The 15,558-nt window shown below is 35.8% G+C and overlaps 1 protein-coding gene across 1 annotated transcript in view; it reads left to right on the forward strand.

Annotated features, from left to right (window-relative positions):
* LOC114493392 overlaps nucleotides 1-13,945 on the forward strand; it is a 31,145-nt gene extending 17,200 nt beyond the window's left edge. The window contains exons 4-8 of the mRNA XM_036029266.1: nucleotides 902-1,023; nucleotides 2,700-2,810; nucleotides 8,273-8,379; nucleotides 11,979-12,069; nucleotides 13,621-13,945. Coding sequence (XP_035885159.1) covers nucleotides 902-1,023; nucleotides 2,700-2,810; nucleotides 8,273-8,379; nucleotides 11,979-12,069; nucleotides 13,621-13,737 — 548 coding nt within the window. The 3' untranslated portion in view covers nucleotides 13,738-13,945. The remainder of the gene's footprint in view (nucleotides 1-901; nucleotides 1,024-2,699; nucleotides 2,811-8,272; nucleotides 8,380-11,978; nucleotides 12,070-13,620) is intronic.
* The last annotated feature ends 1,613 nt before the right edge of the window (nucleotides 13,946-15,558 follow it).

A 15,558-nucleotide genomic window follows, 5' to 3' on the forward strand; every position in this document is an offset into this window, starting at 1 on the left:
ATGATGACTCTGTAGCTCAGGACAGAAGCACTAGTGTGACACAGAGGGTAGTGCAGATGAAGATCCTGGAGAGATAAGGACTACAGTGGTCAAAGCCCACCTGCCTATTACTTTTGAGGACTAACCACGCCCTTTATTTTCTTCCAAGTGATTAGCCTGCCTGCTGCCATTTTCTTTGCCACATTCTATTAGTTATGATCAACATTTCTTTCCTTCCAGATCATTGTTATGTAGATCATAACAGTGAGTCTTTGAGTTACTTCTGTATCAGAAACAAACAGACTTAGGCTCTCCCAGATATTTCATTACAGAAATAATGGATTGAGAAGATGGCATAGGAGGCTGGAAATTGTAGCAATTAAACTAAAGGAAATAACAGTTTACAGGAATATTTAAACCTCCTTCAGTGCTGCCCCTCTTCTGCAATCCAGAACACATTTTAGGTTGGTTAGGGCTGCCACATTGTGCAACTCCAGAGATGGTCATTCATTTGGTAGTCTACGGTCTGTGCAGCAATATGAGGCAGTTTTGTGGTTGGCTCTGGGGTAAGATGAGAAAGCCAGATGGTATGGGAGTTAGGAAGCAGTCCCAACGAACAATAGGTCATAGGAACAAAAGGAAGTGAGAGGCACAGTGATAGGGACAGGCAGCTGAGTAGCTGTTCCCAGGAGGTCTTTTACATGTCGGAGACTCCATATTTATTCTCTAACACAGTTCAGAGTGAATGAGTGAAAAATTATCATACTAACTTTTTCTGAATAACCTCTGAAGGGCTTTCATTGATTAAGAAAATAAAAACATGAACCATCCTTTATAAATACAGGTGAAAGATTAAGAAATACAGAATGGAATTATTAATACCGAAGCAAAATATGATGTTGATTCTGTTCTAATTCTCCAGGATTTATTTCTCATTCCTTCTCTCTCATGGAATTGAAGTTCATTTATCATCACGTACTCCCTGATCTGTCGGGAAAGCTCTTGGTTGACGTTGGCTCCAGGCTTGGCACAGTCCTTTATGGGGTAAAGTCCAGCTTGTGGACATACTCAGCATTTGGAAAATACTTTCTTCTCCTCCTAGCAACAGTTTTGCCTGCCACCATCCAAGGTGACAGCTTGGTTTCATTTATTGTAGTAACAATAATAAAGTTAAAACAGTATATTGAATTTACAATTTCAAAGGCCAGCTCTCTGCTTTCCTTCATTAGTTTGTTTCTGTGACACAGATGAAAGAATATCAACGAACCAGAAGCAGGCCACCCTCAACACTTTGCTGCTCTGTCAGCTACCACCACCTTCTGATTGTTTTCTTTGCACTGTGCTAAAATTGTATACTAGCTTTGATAAGAGCTCTTATAAAACTGACAAATTTACTTGACCTAGGAAATTGCACATGGCCCATAAGAAAGTCACCTAACACCTCTGAGCCTCAAGTTCCTCCCCTAAGTGAGCAAACTAAATGCCAGGCAAAGACACATCTTGCTCCAATTTTCTGTGATCCAAAGTTTGTAGACCTTTGTTTCTGAAATATCACTTCAATGTGGCTTTTTAAAAATTTTAAATCATGAGTATTTTTAATGTTCTTAAATAGTTTAATCAAAAAACTGCAATGTGGTTTCTGGTTGTCATTAGCAAACTTGTTACAACATGTGGCCAACAGCAGGAGAGGCTTATGCCAGAAGCAGGCAGAGCAGTTCCCAGCACCATTGCCGGCGCTGCACGGGAACAGTTAACTCTTCAGTGATTCATTTATTGTTCAGTGTTAAAACTTTTATTCTGTGATTAGGAAAGATAGCCTTAATGGAAAAATACACAGTTGTCAGATGGTTTTGTTTGGAGAACATTAGAGATTATTTACCATACTTTGTCCACTGTTGTTCAGTTTGTTTGTTTGATTTGTTGAAAAGGTATATAGTTGAAGTAATGAGCTATGCCAATATGTGGCAGCATTAGTAAATTTAAACATAGTTATTTTTCTTCGCATTCAGTCACTGAGTCAGTCAACAAAAGATTTTTTAATACTTACATATGCTCTGTTAAACATATTCTAAAATCCGTGATGAGCCATAAATACAAATTTGGTTTACACTTATGTATTAGTTGATGTAAAATGATATTCAGAATGTGATTTGGCCTCTCCTTCCAGATACTGTTTTGTTATTGACACCAAATAGATACATAACAATATATAGTCAATTCTTGATTATCCTTGTTAACAAATTGGTCATTATTTTGACAGATTGCCAGACAGCAAGCTGACTTCCCTAAGCCAAACAGAACACACCTCCAGCTGTTCCACTGTGCATGATTTTCCAATTATAGTCCCCACAGGTTTTCTCCTTTTTTGCTTTCCCCTGATGCAACTTGCAAAGAAATTACAGAAATAGGGTATTACATAGAGAATCTGTATATGATCACTTTTTTCATTTTGTTGAATGCACAGTTTAATCAGAAAAAGTAAGAAACCAATCTTTAAAAATATAATTACTTTTAAATAATGGAAATTAATAAACTACAATCAAGTTCCTGACCAGTAAGTCTTTAAGTTCTTAAAGTTTTTTTAAGTTGTAGATAAACTGCAAGATGTTATTTTTTATTTTCACTTTATTGAATTCTGTTTTTAAAAGTTTGACCTTTTACATTTCAAGTAGAAGTAAACCCACAATAAAAAGTTAATTCATTTGCATCTCATATTTTAGGGTTACCTTTACAGTTCAGCATTGCAACTCTATGGAGTAGAATTGAATGGAGACTTTTGCCAGTTGCAGGAAATGATCATAGAAAAATACCAGTTTGCTGACAGAATAAAGGTACCATTTTAAATATATATTCTGTTGTTTATAGTAGAGCATAATTTAGCCAAATTTCTTCTGCATTGTTTTTTTCCATTACCATTTAGTCTCCTTATATCTCTGTCCCACAAAAATCAACACACTGTTGTCCGTGACCATGGAAAATCTTTTTAAGATTTTGTTGTTTTTTTTTTTTAGAGAGAGGAGAAGGGACTGAGAAAGAGAGGGAGAGAAACATCAATGTGTGGTTGCTTCTCATGTGTCCCCACTGGGGACCTGGCCTGCAACCCAGGCATGTGCCCTGACTGGGAATCGAACCAGCGATCCTTTGGTTCGCAGCCCACACTCAATCCACTGAGCTACGCCAGCCAGGTGGAAAATCTTTTTGAATCTATTCTTGGTTGCTGTTGTATAGAAACAGGTTTGAGTTGACCTAATATTTTAAAACATTAATAAAGATGAATTATCATATTCCACTCACATATTTCTCTTCCTCCCCAATTTTATTAAAAAGTAGATATTTTTTTCTTAATTTTCTTCATATCAGTACAATATTGGTGACAGCATTTTTTACTTTCTAGATGTTGGTTAGAAGCGTATTTAATTAAACTGTAGAAAGTAAGCAAAAAGATTAAGTAACACTCGTAGTCTTTCTCTCCTGTTTTCTAAGCTCTCAGGAAGAATTGCAGGTGCCGAAAGATAACAAACAGTTCATAAGGGAATGGAGCCCTGGGTTGGGCTCCAACAGAAGTTTTCTCTTTTTCAACCTTTTTCATCTCATGGCACACATAAACTAATTACTACAGTTCTGCAGCACACCAAAAATCATAATTTTTGCTAATCTGGCAAAAATGGGTATAACTTTGATTAGTTTACAAAAAAAAGTAATTATTTACCCTTTTTGCTCCAAGTGACCTTTTTTAAAAATCAGGTGCTTCACAGAAGGTAGTATGGTGACTATGAGAAGGAAAGAGGGTTGGGAGAGGAAGAAGAGGGTAGATGGGGAATAAATGGTGATGGGATGGAAGGAGACTTGACCTGGGGTGGGGAAGACACAATACAGTATACAGATAGTGTGTTATAGAACGGTACACCTGCAACCTATATAATTTTATTAACCAATGTCACCCCAATAAATTCAATAAAAAAGAAAAAAAATTAGATGCCTGTATGTAAAGATTTCTGGTACCAAGAACTAACCAATGGGTTGCATCTTATTGGATGCAACCTTATTGGTTGCATCCAATAAGATGCAACCTTATTATGTCATGTGACCAATAAGATACAGCTTTGATATATTACCTATATATTTATGGTCCACGACAGGGCATTCACAACGGATAGCTGTTGTCATTTTTTAAATTTGACAATCTAAGGGAAAAGAGGTCCGTGCCCCTGACTAAATAGTCAGATATTGCATGCTTTAAAAATTCTTGTGGCACACCAGTTGAAAAATCACTGCTATATGTAAAGGGAAAAATAACCCAAAAAAAGGAAAGGAAGTTTTTTGGTCAATGAAGTAATTAACCTTGTTTCAGTAATGATCCTCCACTTTTAATGGCAAAACACTGAATATCTAACAATATCTGGTGTTAAGGTAATCTAATGTTGAAAGTCATATCTCAGTAAGATTAAGGATCTAACCTTGCCCTTTTATACAGAAGGAAATTTCTTCACTTTTTTCCTCCTTCTATCCTTCCTTCTCTTTTGTCTCTCTCTCTCTCATCTTAGAAATAGAGAAGCAAATGATCAAAGCTAATTCATTGTCCAATAATAAATTCATAGATTTTTCTTACAATTTCACATGTATTGAAACAAAACATGACTTTTGCATAGTAAGAATCACATATTAGGAATATCAATTTAATTGGAAATAAGATTTAAAAATTAGGACTTATTAAGATCATAGTTCATAAATGGACAACCAGGTACTTTTTTGCTATTTTTAGGAGAAGATGTTAAAGGTATATAAAATAAATATTTATTAACATTTTAGAAGGTATTTACCCCTTGCTTTTCAAAGAAATTATGTATATGTACACCCATGCACATACTTTCCCGGCTTCTGTGGCCATGAGCAGCCAGCCCAATGGCAGAAAGCTGTTTTTATACCATTTATTGGCAACCTTAACAGGTAACTTCCTTCCATGAAACTAAAGATAATGATGAATTTGAGGGGCCCTAAGATAACAAAAAGGAATTCTTGGATAATTTTTTAATAATATTTGTTGAAATCAACTAGCCTTCAAGGCTGTCTTTACTTTTCTGTTTTGTTTTTGTACTTGTTTGGGTTTTTTGGGTTTTTTTAACAGGGCTTTCCTCAGAAGTCTAGGAATTCTTTGTTGTCTGCTCATACTTAAGAGTCAGAAACAAAAATGCTAATCAAAGTTCTTTTTTAAAAAATTGAATTTATTGGGGTGACAGTGGCTGAATTTCTGATTGAAGCACTGGAGTGGGATTCTGCGCACTGTGGGCTTCACTGCTGAGTGATCTTGTTTGGGTAATTAATTCGTTGGAAAATATCTGATGAGGAATCATAAGATCTTTCCTCTTGGGCCAGTCTGATTGCCCAGAGGAAACCTTTCCAGTCTCCTTACTCCAGGCCAGCAGTATCCTGAGAACTGAGAGGAGTGGGGTTCTCAGCATCCTGTCTGCATATTTCCTTAACTCCCTTGTTTTCAGTATATTATCATTTCCTTTAACTAGGCCTGGTGTCCCCTGGCCCAGACACCTTTTTTACCCTTTCTGGAGAACAAACCTCTGTTCTTTTGCTGAGGTAGCAGAAAGGTATATAAGATCTGCTGCCTGTTTCTTGAGTGAACTTTCAACCAAATTATCTTTAGCATTTCTTCTTACTCCTTTACTCAGAGATAACTGGTACCACCAATTATGAGCCTTTTGGAGATTCTGTAGTATAAACCACTTTTGGTTCTTAACTTTCTATATTTCTGGCTTAGAAATCAGTTTTTTCAGGTCTCCTAAATTCCTTATTACATCCTTTTTTCCTGACATAAATTTTGTGTATGTTATTTCTATTCCCATTCTCCTCATCCTTGTGAGAGTACCCCTTATTGTAATGGGGGTTCAGGAAAGTACAAGAGCCATGTACATGTGTCATATCCATGGAAGACCCATTGATTTAAATTCTTTCTTCCCTTTCCTCCATGCTAAAAGTAAACTTCTCTGCATTCATAGCCTGCTCACTTCCTTTGATGGCAGTTAGAGTTATCAGCATAGCTGTTTCATTCCATTACTAGATTATGATGTATTTGAGAGCAGATATTGTATCTCATTCATTGTGATGTATCTCCCTACATAGTATCTAGTACATAGGAGATACCCATTAGAAATTGGTTAAATTGATTTTGGTTGCCTTGTGACCTCTTGCATTATTGGCATTCCAGCTTGTCCAGAACCATTCCTTGGGTTTTTTTGGGACCTCTAGAGTAAGCACCTGTCGGTTGCCATAATGGATTGATCCACCTGATTCTTTTTTATCCTGCCTGTGGGGTGAGGGTTGGGGGAGTGAACAGAAATGGGAAAGGAAAAGAAGATATTGTGTAAAAGCTATGTTATGTCGGTAGGTTAATTTACATACTTATTTTATATCTAAGCTACATATCTAGAAGATTAAAGTGATTGACTATTTTTTCTGCATTCAAAAACATGTCAAAGCTATGCTTCAGAGGTTCTGGGCCACCTTAATTTAAATTATGTTAGCATTTTTATTATTTTAAAAAAGAGGAAATGAATTTTAAAATCAGTCCCAACAACCTCCCAAATATCACACATTTGTAAGGTCGAGTATTTATTGGGAAAGAAATCATGTGATGCAAAGTTGTTAAACTTTTTCTAAAATAAAAGTGTTTTGCTTTGCTCTTGAACAAATAAATGTTTCTTCTTGTTAATCTGTAATCTGTCAGGCTTGATGATTGTGGTCTAATTAAGTTTTTGAGGTATATAGTTTTTAAATAAATTGTTTTGTTGTTTTTTGGACAGATAATATATTCCAGTAAATTTTAGATGAAGAGTCAGGCAAGGCCAATTAATATATTGTATTAAAATTTTATAATTTATAAATTACTTTTATAGTTATTATGGTCCCATTTGATCTATGAATCAGGACAGATATTATGAATTCTATCTTATTTATGAGGACCCTGACTACCGAAGTGTATGAACCTCATTCATGATGGAGCAAGAACTTGATGACTCTTACAAGTGATGGAGTCTTCCTTTATCTGAGGGGGCATGTTCCAAGACCCCCAGTGGATGCCTGAAACTGTGGATAGTACCAAACCCTATATGTATACTATGTTTTTTCCTATATGTATATACCTGTGATAAAATTTAACTTATAAATGAGGCTTAATAATAACTAGTAATAAAATAGAATGATTATACTGTAGTAAGAGTTATGTGAATGTGGTCTCTCTCTCCAGTAATTTTTATAGTTTTCAGTCCAAACCATTCCTTACTTGTAGCAAATGACTTGGTGTCACTCATTTTAGGGGACCATGTACTGAAGTCTTTGTATAGGATCAGTGCTTTGTGGCGCAACACACTGATGTCAGTGGGAACAAGCTTTCTGTTAATATCTACCACCCACAAATGTAATGACTTTTCCACAGTAACTAAGCATTCAACGTATACTGTGGTGATAACTTGCAGTTTGAGATGGGACACAAAACTAGCATAAGTTTCTTTTTCCTTCTTCACAGGTAGAAAGATTTGTTCTTACCATAGATCTTAGCAACCTCAGCATTTCACTTTTTTTCTTTCCTCATTACATCTAGAACTTCCACCTGTTCACTTAAAGGAGGTACTTTAGGGCTTCTCTTTGGCACATTTGAATTGCCAGCATCACTACTCTTTTACTTTGGGGCCGTTATTAAGTAAAATAAGGGTGACTTGAGCACAAGCACTGCAATCCTGCAACAGTCGCTCCGAGGGCCAGGACAGCTATGAAGTGACTCACAGGCCAGGAGCATACACAGTGTGGATGGGCTGGGCAAAGGGCGATCCCCTCTGGGCAGGGTGGAGTGGGACAGCGTGACATTTCGACATGCTCCTGACAGCAGTTTGCATTTTAAAATTTCATATGAATTATTTGTTTCTTGGATTTTCTATTTAATATTTTCAGACCATGGTTGACCACAGGTAACTGAAACCACGGAAAGCAAAACCATGGATAAGAGGGAACTGCTGTAGTGGGAAAAGCTCCGAACTAGGAGTCAAGAGAGTATATTTATACTCTATAAAATATTTCATCTAAAAGAAGAAACAAATTTTCACAAGTTTATGGGTTTTATTAGACGTTATCTCCCATAGACAGTCACATTAAATATACTGTCCTTTCTCCCATTTAAGAAGGGTTAACATTACATATGACCTCACAACATTATTGAACCATAGATATTTCTCCTGTGATTGTATAATAGAGTATCTTTGTTGTCTTAAATGAACTCATTGTTCTTTAGGTACTTCATGGAGACATCTGTACCCAGGATTCCCTTCTACAAAATGCTGATGTTGTTATAATGAATAATGTCTTTGAATATTTTCTTGATGAAGCAGAACAGTCCAGGTATGCCGTTTATTCAAGCAAGAAGTCTGTTGTTATCCAGCAAACTATGAAAAGAGATTGGTAAAGTAGAAATGTTTTCATATTAAATTTTTTAAAAAATGACCTCAGCTGTGAGGAGGTTATATTTAAAAGCAAGGGCGTTCTGTATAAAACAAAAATAAAAATAAACTGTAACCCTCACCAGTGTTGCTCAGTTGGTTGGAGTGTCCCTTAGCAGAAGGGTTGCAGGTTCGATTCCCAGTCAGGGCACATTCCCAGGTTGCAGGTTTATTCTCGTACCCCAGTATGGACACATACAGTCCCTGGTCTGGATGTGTCAGGGAGGCAACCAGTCAGTGCTTCTCTCTCCATTGTTGTTTCTCTCTCTTCCTTCCTCTCTCTGAAAACAATGAAAGAGTGTTCTCTGATAAGGATTAAAAATTAAATTAAATTTTAAAAAATAAGCTAACTTCGTAAAATACTATATCTAATTTTAGATACATAAAATTATATCATGACCCACGCATCTGCCTAGAAGTCAGGGATGGAATGAGGTATCAGTTCCTAGTGGGCCTTTATACTGATTCTTTTCTGCCTCAGTTTTCTTTTTTCTTTTTTAAAATCTGCTATCCTATCACAAAATGAAGGGAATTAACTAATGCCTATAAGTGAATATAAAATAAGATATAAGAATATTAACCAAAATTGTGATTAATTATCAAACTTGAAAAATGTTCATGAGGGATAATAGTAGGTTCCTTGAGTTTATTCCACTATTCAGGTAGTGGAAAAATTAACAAATCTGTGATCACTTTTCTGACTTCTCTGCCACAATTTAATGCTTTATGACCCATAAACACCTATAGGTTCCTTTGATTAGAAAATTCCTAGTCTCTAGTCTGAGATGCTGATTTTCTGTCTAGTTAGGCTTGCTGAGTTCTTATTTATCATAAGGGCATATGTGTAGTCAAGATGCAGGAAAGCTCCTTTCTATAGGTATGAAAGGGAATACACAAGTGGTTGGATTAGTAGATCTCATCAGTAAGAGATCTACCTCAGAGAAATAAAAATACATATGGTACAGACCATAAACAATTAACACTGAGTAGAATCCTGAATGGCTGACCCTCTTTGTTCTGCCACCTTTTCATCTTTTATAGTCTCCCCCCAGCCACCACGTTCTCACTCACACATGCACACTCACACCCATGACTGTCAGGTTAAGGTCACTACAAAACTGACTATGTAAATAGTTTAAAAAGAAACTACCTCAACAGAAAGCTAATCATATAATTGAAGCTCAGCCACAATGAATAACAATTTTTAGTCACAGGCCAAAGATCAGAAACACAACATGAGCAACTTGTTTTCATCAGTGCTCTCTTTTAAGTTTAATTCCCAGTGGACAAAGTATGATTAGCTTTTTACCTTTTAAAATTAATGACCAGTAGCCAAAACATTTCATAATTATTGGAGATGAAATATTACCAAGTTTTTATTGTATAAGAAGTTTTAAAACACTGTAAACTCTTTGGAGATTTATTATAGAAAGAGTTTGAATGCTGAAGAATAATGAAAGCTACTGCTAGACTCGATACTGGAAATGCTGCATGTTAGGATTGTTATAAAAACTTTCTTGGTGCATTTGTTCACAAACCCTACAGGATTCATTGAGTAGGTATTGGCCACCTGTGTGAGTTCAGTCATTTTTCCTAAATTAGTCTAGTATAATGAATTCTAAATATAGATAGGTTATTGCCTCTCATGGTTAATTATCTTATCTTCATCTTGAATGCCAGTTGACAGGAGAAAGATTAGAAGATATAGTAAAGCATTCTGATACTGGAATTATTTTGAAAAAACTAATCATTTACCCATATCAATTTTATATTGTAAATAAAAGACAATAGATGGCACAGTATATAGCCTCCACAGATCTGCCATCTTAATCAGGATCTGAGAGCAAGTGGAATGGTACTGATATGGGAGTTAGTGTGTAAGAGAAAACAAATATATCATAGCCTTGGCTAGTGTGGCTCAGCGGATTGAGCACTAGCCTGCAAACCAGCGGGTAGCCAGTTGGATTCCCATTCAGGGCACGTGCCTGAGTTATGGGCCAAGTCCCCAGCTGGGGGCATGAGAGGCAACCTATTGATGTATCTCTCATGTATCGATGTTTCTCTCCTCTTTGTCCCTTCTTCCCCTTTCTCTAAAAAATAAATATTTTTAAAAGAAATACATCATAATAATAATGTGTCCCCAGGAAAGGCTCAGCTTTCAGAATAAGTTATATCTCATTACAGGTAACATCTAGATTATAGAGTCATTATGAATTTAAAAGCTTCCTGTATATACCATGACAGTTTACCAGAAACAGCAAGTGCTGTTTTGAGAGCCATGCTGAGTATACTCAGCTTCCCCATCCTTATTAAATAAATTTGTTAAACACATCATTTTTAAGGAATCACATCAAAAGAAAAAAAAGAACAGCTCTTGCCCAAACACAGTGATATTTATTAACAAACACTGCTACATGATTTTAGATCTAGCCTGAGGGGGAAAAACATTTGTATCATTTTGCCCAGTGAATTTTAGAATGTGTTAAACTTAACCATTGCTATAACTAAAATAATTGCAAGTGACACAGCTGCCTGTCTGCCCCACTGCAAGAGTTGCACATCCCTGCTTTGCTTGATCATTGCTCCCCAGTAGCAGGGTATGCTGTCAAGACTGTGGAATCCAGTTTGTGTCTGCACTGAAGGTCCATCAGAACCGGTCAGCACTGCCCCCTGACACGTACACATGCACATGGTGTTCAATTGTGCTTTAAACCTGGCTGATCCCACTAAACTCAGGGGTTGTATTGTCCAGAAGGCTTTCCACTGGATATTTATGACAGTCAAATAAAGTATGATTTCACTTTTAATGTTATTTTAAAAGATGTAATCTACATATTATATACCCTTATTGTTAGTTTTTGCTTGGTGTCTGGCATCTATACACTTTCTCCATGACTCTCCTCTACCCTGCAGCCCACTTTGATTCTGCAGAACCATTTTTGACACTCTCTGAAGAATGTCAGGGCTTCTAACTGCTGATGCAGCTTTAACTTGTAAATTGGTTTTGAAACTGAGTTTTGGTTTACAGTGCCTTGTAATAAACCAAAACACGATCCTGTTAAATCTTGTCAACACTGTAACATCATAATTTTGTCAACACTCCTTCAGGAACTGAAGAATTTACCAATTTCTAGTATTTTGTTGTCCTGTTTTCTTCAGGCAAACATGTTTTGCCCACCTGGATTTTGAGATACCACCTGTACAGCATTTTCTTTTGTCATCCTCATTTTAAAAAAATTTTTATTTATTGATTTCTCTCTAGAGAGAGAAAAGAAGGGGGACAGAGAGAGAGAGAAAAACATTGATTTCTTGTTTCACTTATTTATGCAGTCATTGGTTGATTCTTGTGTATGCCCTGACCAAGGCTTGAACCAACAGCCTTGGTGTACTGGAACAACACTCTAATCAACTGAGCTACCCGGCCAGGGCTGTCATTTGCATTTTTAAAAAAAGTATCTGGTGTCTAGTAAAACCTAACATATAATTTTCAATGTGTTGTAGAGCCTGGGAATTCATCAGCCATAATGTAAGGAAACAAGGATCGTTATTAGTGACAGTACCAAGTCTTGAAGAGTCTCTCTCAGGTCTTCAGGTATGTAAACCTTCCCAGCATTTTTATTGTCAAAACTTTTCTTCTGTGTTTTTCTGATAGCTGTTTCAATATTCTAGCAATATTGTCTGAATATAGTGGCAGACAATAGGAATAATAGCAAGAACTTCTGGCCTAAGAACTGGTTTGCAGTTTAACTGGCCTCAAGAGCTCTCACATTGTAATTCTTCTCTTGATTCGTACTCCTTTGCTTCTCTCCTCCATTGTTCCAACTGAGCCTTCCCCTCAGCACCGTCTCTGTTACAGTTTTAGGATAACAAATGCTATTATATGTCTGTAAGAGGCTTTGAACACCCACATCATAACTTTTTCCCTTAGAGCAAAAGGAACAGAGTTATGCAATGTTCTATAATCAGAAAAGTAACCTGGAGGCTTCTAGGTCAGTCTGGAATCTTGCACAAACCACTTTTCCTCAGATTCTTCATATAAAATAAAGCTGATACTTAGTAATAAGATTCTACTCCATAAGTTGATCTTTATATAAAGGTTAATTAGTATTGGTAAAGCTCTTTGAGATCCAGATGAAAGGTACTGTTGTGTTTCTTAATACAGACTATTATTATTTTCTTTAGTAGTGCTTTCCTTATATATAAGCACCACTAAATTTAAGCATATATCTTTTTCCTTTAAAGAAAACTAAAAAATCATTAATACCTTTTAAAAAAATTTTTTCAGTCATCTAAATTACAAAAGTAATTCATGTTTTCCATAACATGGGAACTAATCCATAGATACAATATATACACAGATGATGTTAGTCTCCCCAGTTCCCTACCACTTAATTTTTCCCCGTAAGATCCCCACTCAATAGGTGTGTGATCCTGCCGTACTTTTCCATACTCATGAAAACATATCCTTTAAAATATGTGGTCTCCAATTTAGAATTTCTATATATAGTATCTTGAAATAAATCAGTTATTTTACCAAAATAACAACTTTCACACTAAATACACAAATCTATCTAGATAATCATAGGAAAATAATATTTATGGAAGAGCCCTTATACATAAATTCTTGAATAACTTTATTGCTCTCCTATTTGATGAAACTTCTTTAGACAGATAATATATCCATTGGCAGCCCCAGAATTTCTGTGTCACGGCGACGCAGGTGTGCACTGTGAAGGGCAAGGGCCCCACAGAGGTTGCGGAGGGAGATGAGCCCTGCACGCATCCCCTCAGCACCGTCTCTGTATAGACGAGCGGTTTTTCTGTCTTCTCTCTGCATTCCCATTGTTGCTTTAGTCTTTTTTTGTTTAAGCCTAATGATAATTAGTAGGCTATTTACATTAAAACAATTATTCTATTCCATATTTTCTTTATTCTTTAAAATTCCCAAATCAGAGTAAATTAATTTAGTCCGAGAACCCACAGACTGTTTAGTACCACAAAGAATTGTTCGTGTGGCAGGCACCGTGTACAACTTAGTCCTGCTCATTGTACTAAAAGTCTGTTGTGTTCAGTTACATAGTCAGGATTTCTTCAAGAAAATAGGATCACTCTGCATTTTCATGTTTATCATCTTTTTTTCCAGGTTAATATACAGTTACCTTTCTGGGTTGAAGAGGTGCCACTGAATTATCATGTGTACCCAGAAAAGGACATCGACAGGGAAGCTCTTGAACAAATACATTTATATAAGATTCTCTAGTACTAAAAGAGTCCTACCTAAGTGTAATGTTTTTTGAGTATATTTAAAAATAATGAAAAAGACATATAACCCCAATACTCTTAACACATATTTTTTCTTTGTATTTTTCTAGCCTTTGTACATATGTTTACGTATTTATAAATGGTGCATATGTATATATACAATTTTGATTTGTGTATAATTTAATTAAAATATTTATCTGAAAATATGTGATTTTCCTCTGGTTTCTTTTATTCTGTTACAAATATAAGCATGTTTTTATTTAGTCACTAACTCTGTCTACCAAGTCCAGATATGACAAAAAAAGGAGAAAAAAAGACTAGATGTAGCTTCAAAATATCAAGAAAAAAGAGTAAAGGGAAGGGAAGTTCCATTGTATCCCAATTATTAGATCTGTTCTTTAAGGTTCCGTGGACACAGCTTTAGCTGAGAGTCTAGCACAGGGTCTAAAATAAAAAATAATTACAGTTGCTAGGGACAAACAAAGCTAGAAAGATAGCCTCCAAAATATAAAGATTATATCTAGGTGGAACAATTACTGGTAATTTTTTTTCTTTTCTGTGCTTTTCTGTATTTATTCATTTATTTATATTTTTCTATAATGACTATTTCTCAGAAAGAGCAAACCTTTTTTTTAAGAATACAAGGAAACATCAAAACTTGAACACTTAACTGGTTCCAGTAATTTCATATTTAGTATTCTATTTAAATTGCTTTTTAAAACAAAATTAACCCACATTTAGGAATTGTAGGACCTTTTGCAGATCTGTTGAAAGAGTTTATCATATATTTTTTGTAATTACCTGCTTATGAAAAAGAATTTGCAGTAGCAACCAATTCTAACTTTGAAAAGGCAGTTATTGGTCAATAGGTGAACAAAATGCTAAAAATAAAAAGACAGATACTTGGAACTTTACTTTTCCTGTTGATCCTAGTAAGTTTAATATTTAGGATCTGGTAAAGTACTGAATATCACAATACATCCTGGAATTCCAATAACTTCTTATTCATACAAACATTATTAATTCCTGCAAACCCGTCAAACATTCTTACCATGCTAGTCATCCAAAAAGAAGCCGAAGCACATTTAAGAAGTCTCTAACTACTTCTGGCATCTCAGTAACAATTGGTGGATGTTGCCAGAAAGTTATGCAGGTTTTTTTTTTTTTTTTTTTAAGATTTTATTTATCTATTTTTAGAGAGGGAAGGGAGGGAGGGAGGGGGCAGAGAGAGAGAGAGAGAGATCAATGTGCGGTTGCTGGGGGTTATGGCCTGCAACCCAGGAATGTACCCTGGCTGGGAATCGAACCTGGGACACTTTGGTTCCCAGTCCGCGCTCAATCCACTGAGCTACGCCAGCCAGGGCTAGTTATGCAGGTTTTCTGAGGTTTTGGAAAAAGATTTTTAGAAAAGGAGAAAAATTACAAGTGTTTCTAAATAGCTTGTAGCTTTGAGTCATGTGATTATTTTATACATAATTGTGTTTATTGGTTTATTGTGATAATATATTTAGACACCTAAGTTTCACATACAACAAACAATACTAACTGTAGCAAATAGTGAGAGCATTACATAAGATACACATAGTAATCATCCATGAAAACATGAGTTCATTAGCAATATAGCACATAATTATAAACATAGGAGTTAGGAATTTCACTTTATGCTGTATCTGTTTTTTTAATCTTCGGCCGAGGATATGTTTTTTTTATTTTGGAGAGAGAGGAAGGGGGAGGGAGCGAGAGAGAGACATCAATGTGATATAGAAGCATCAATTGGTTGCCCCCTTATGTGCCCCAACCAGAGATCGAACTGGCAGCC

Source organism: Phyllostomus discolor, chromosome 1, assembly GCF_004126475.2.
Source record: "Phyllostomus discolor isolate MPI-MPIP mPhyDis1 chromosome 1, mPhyDis1.pri.v3, whole genome shotgun sequence".
In the NCBI taxonomy this organism is placed as follows: Eukaryota; Metazoa; Chordata; class Mammalia; order Chiroptera; family Phyllostomidae; genus Phyllostomus; species Phyllostomus discolor.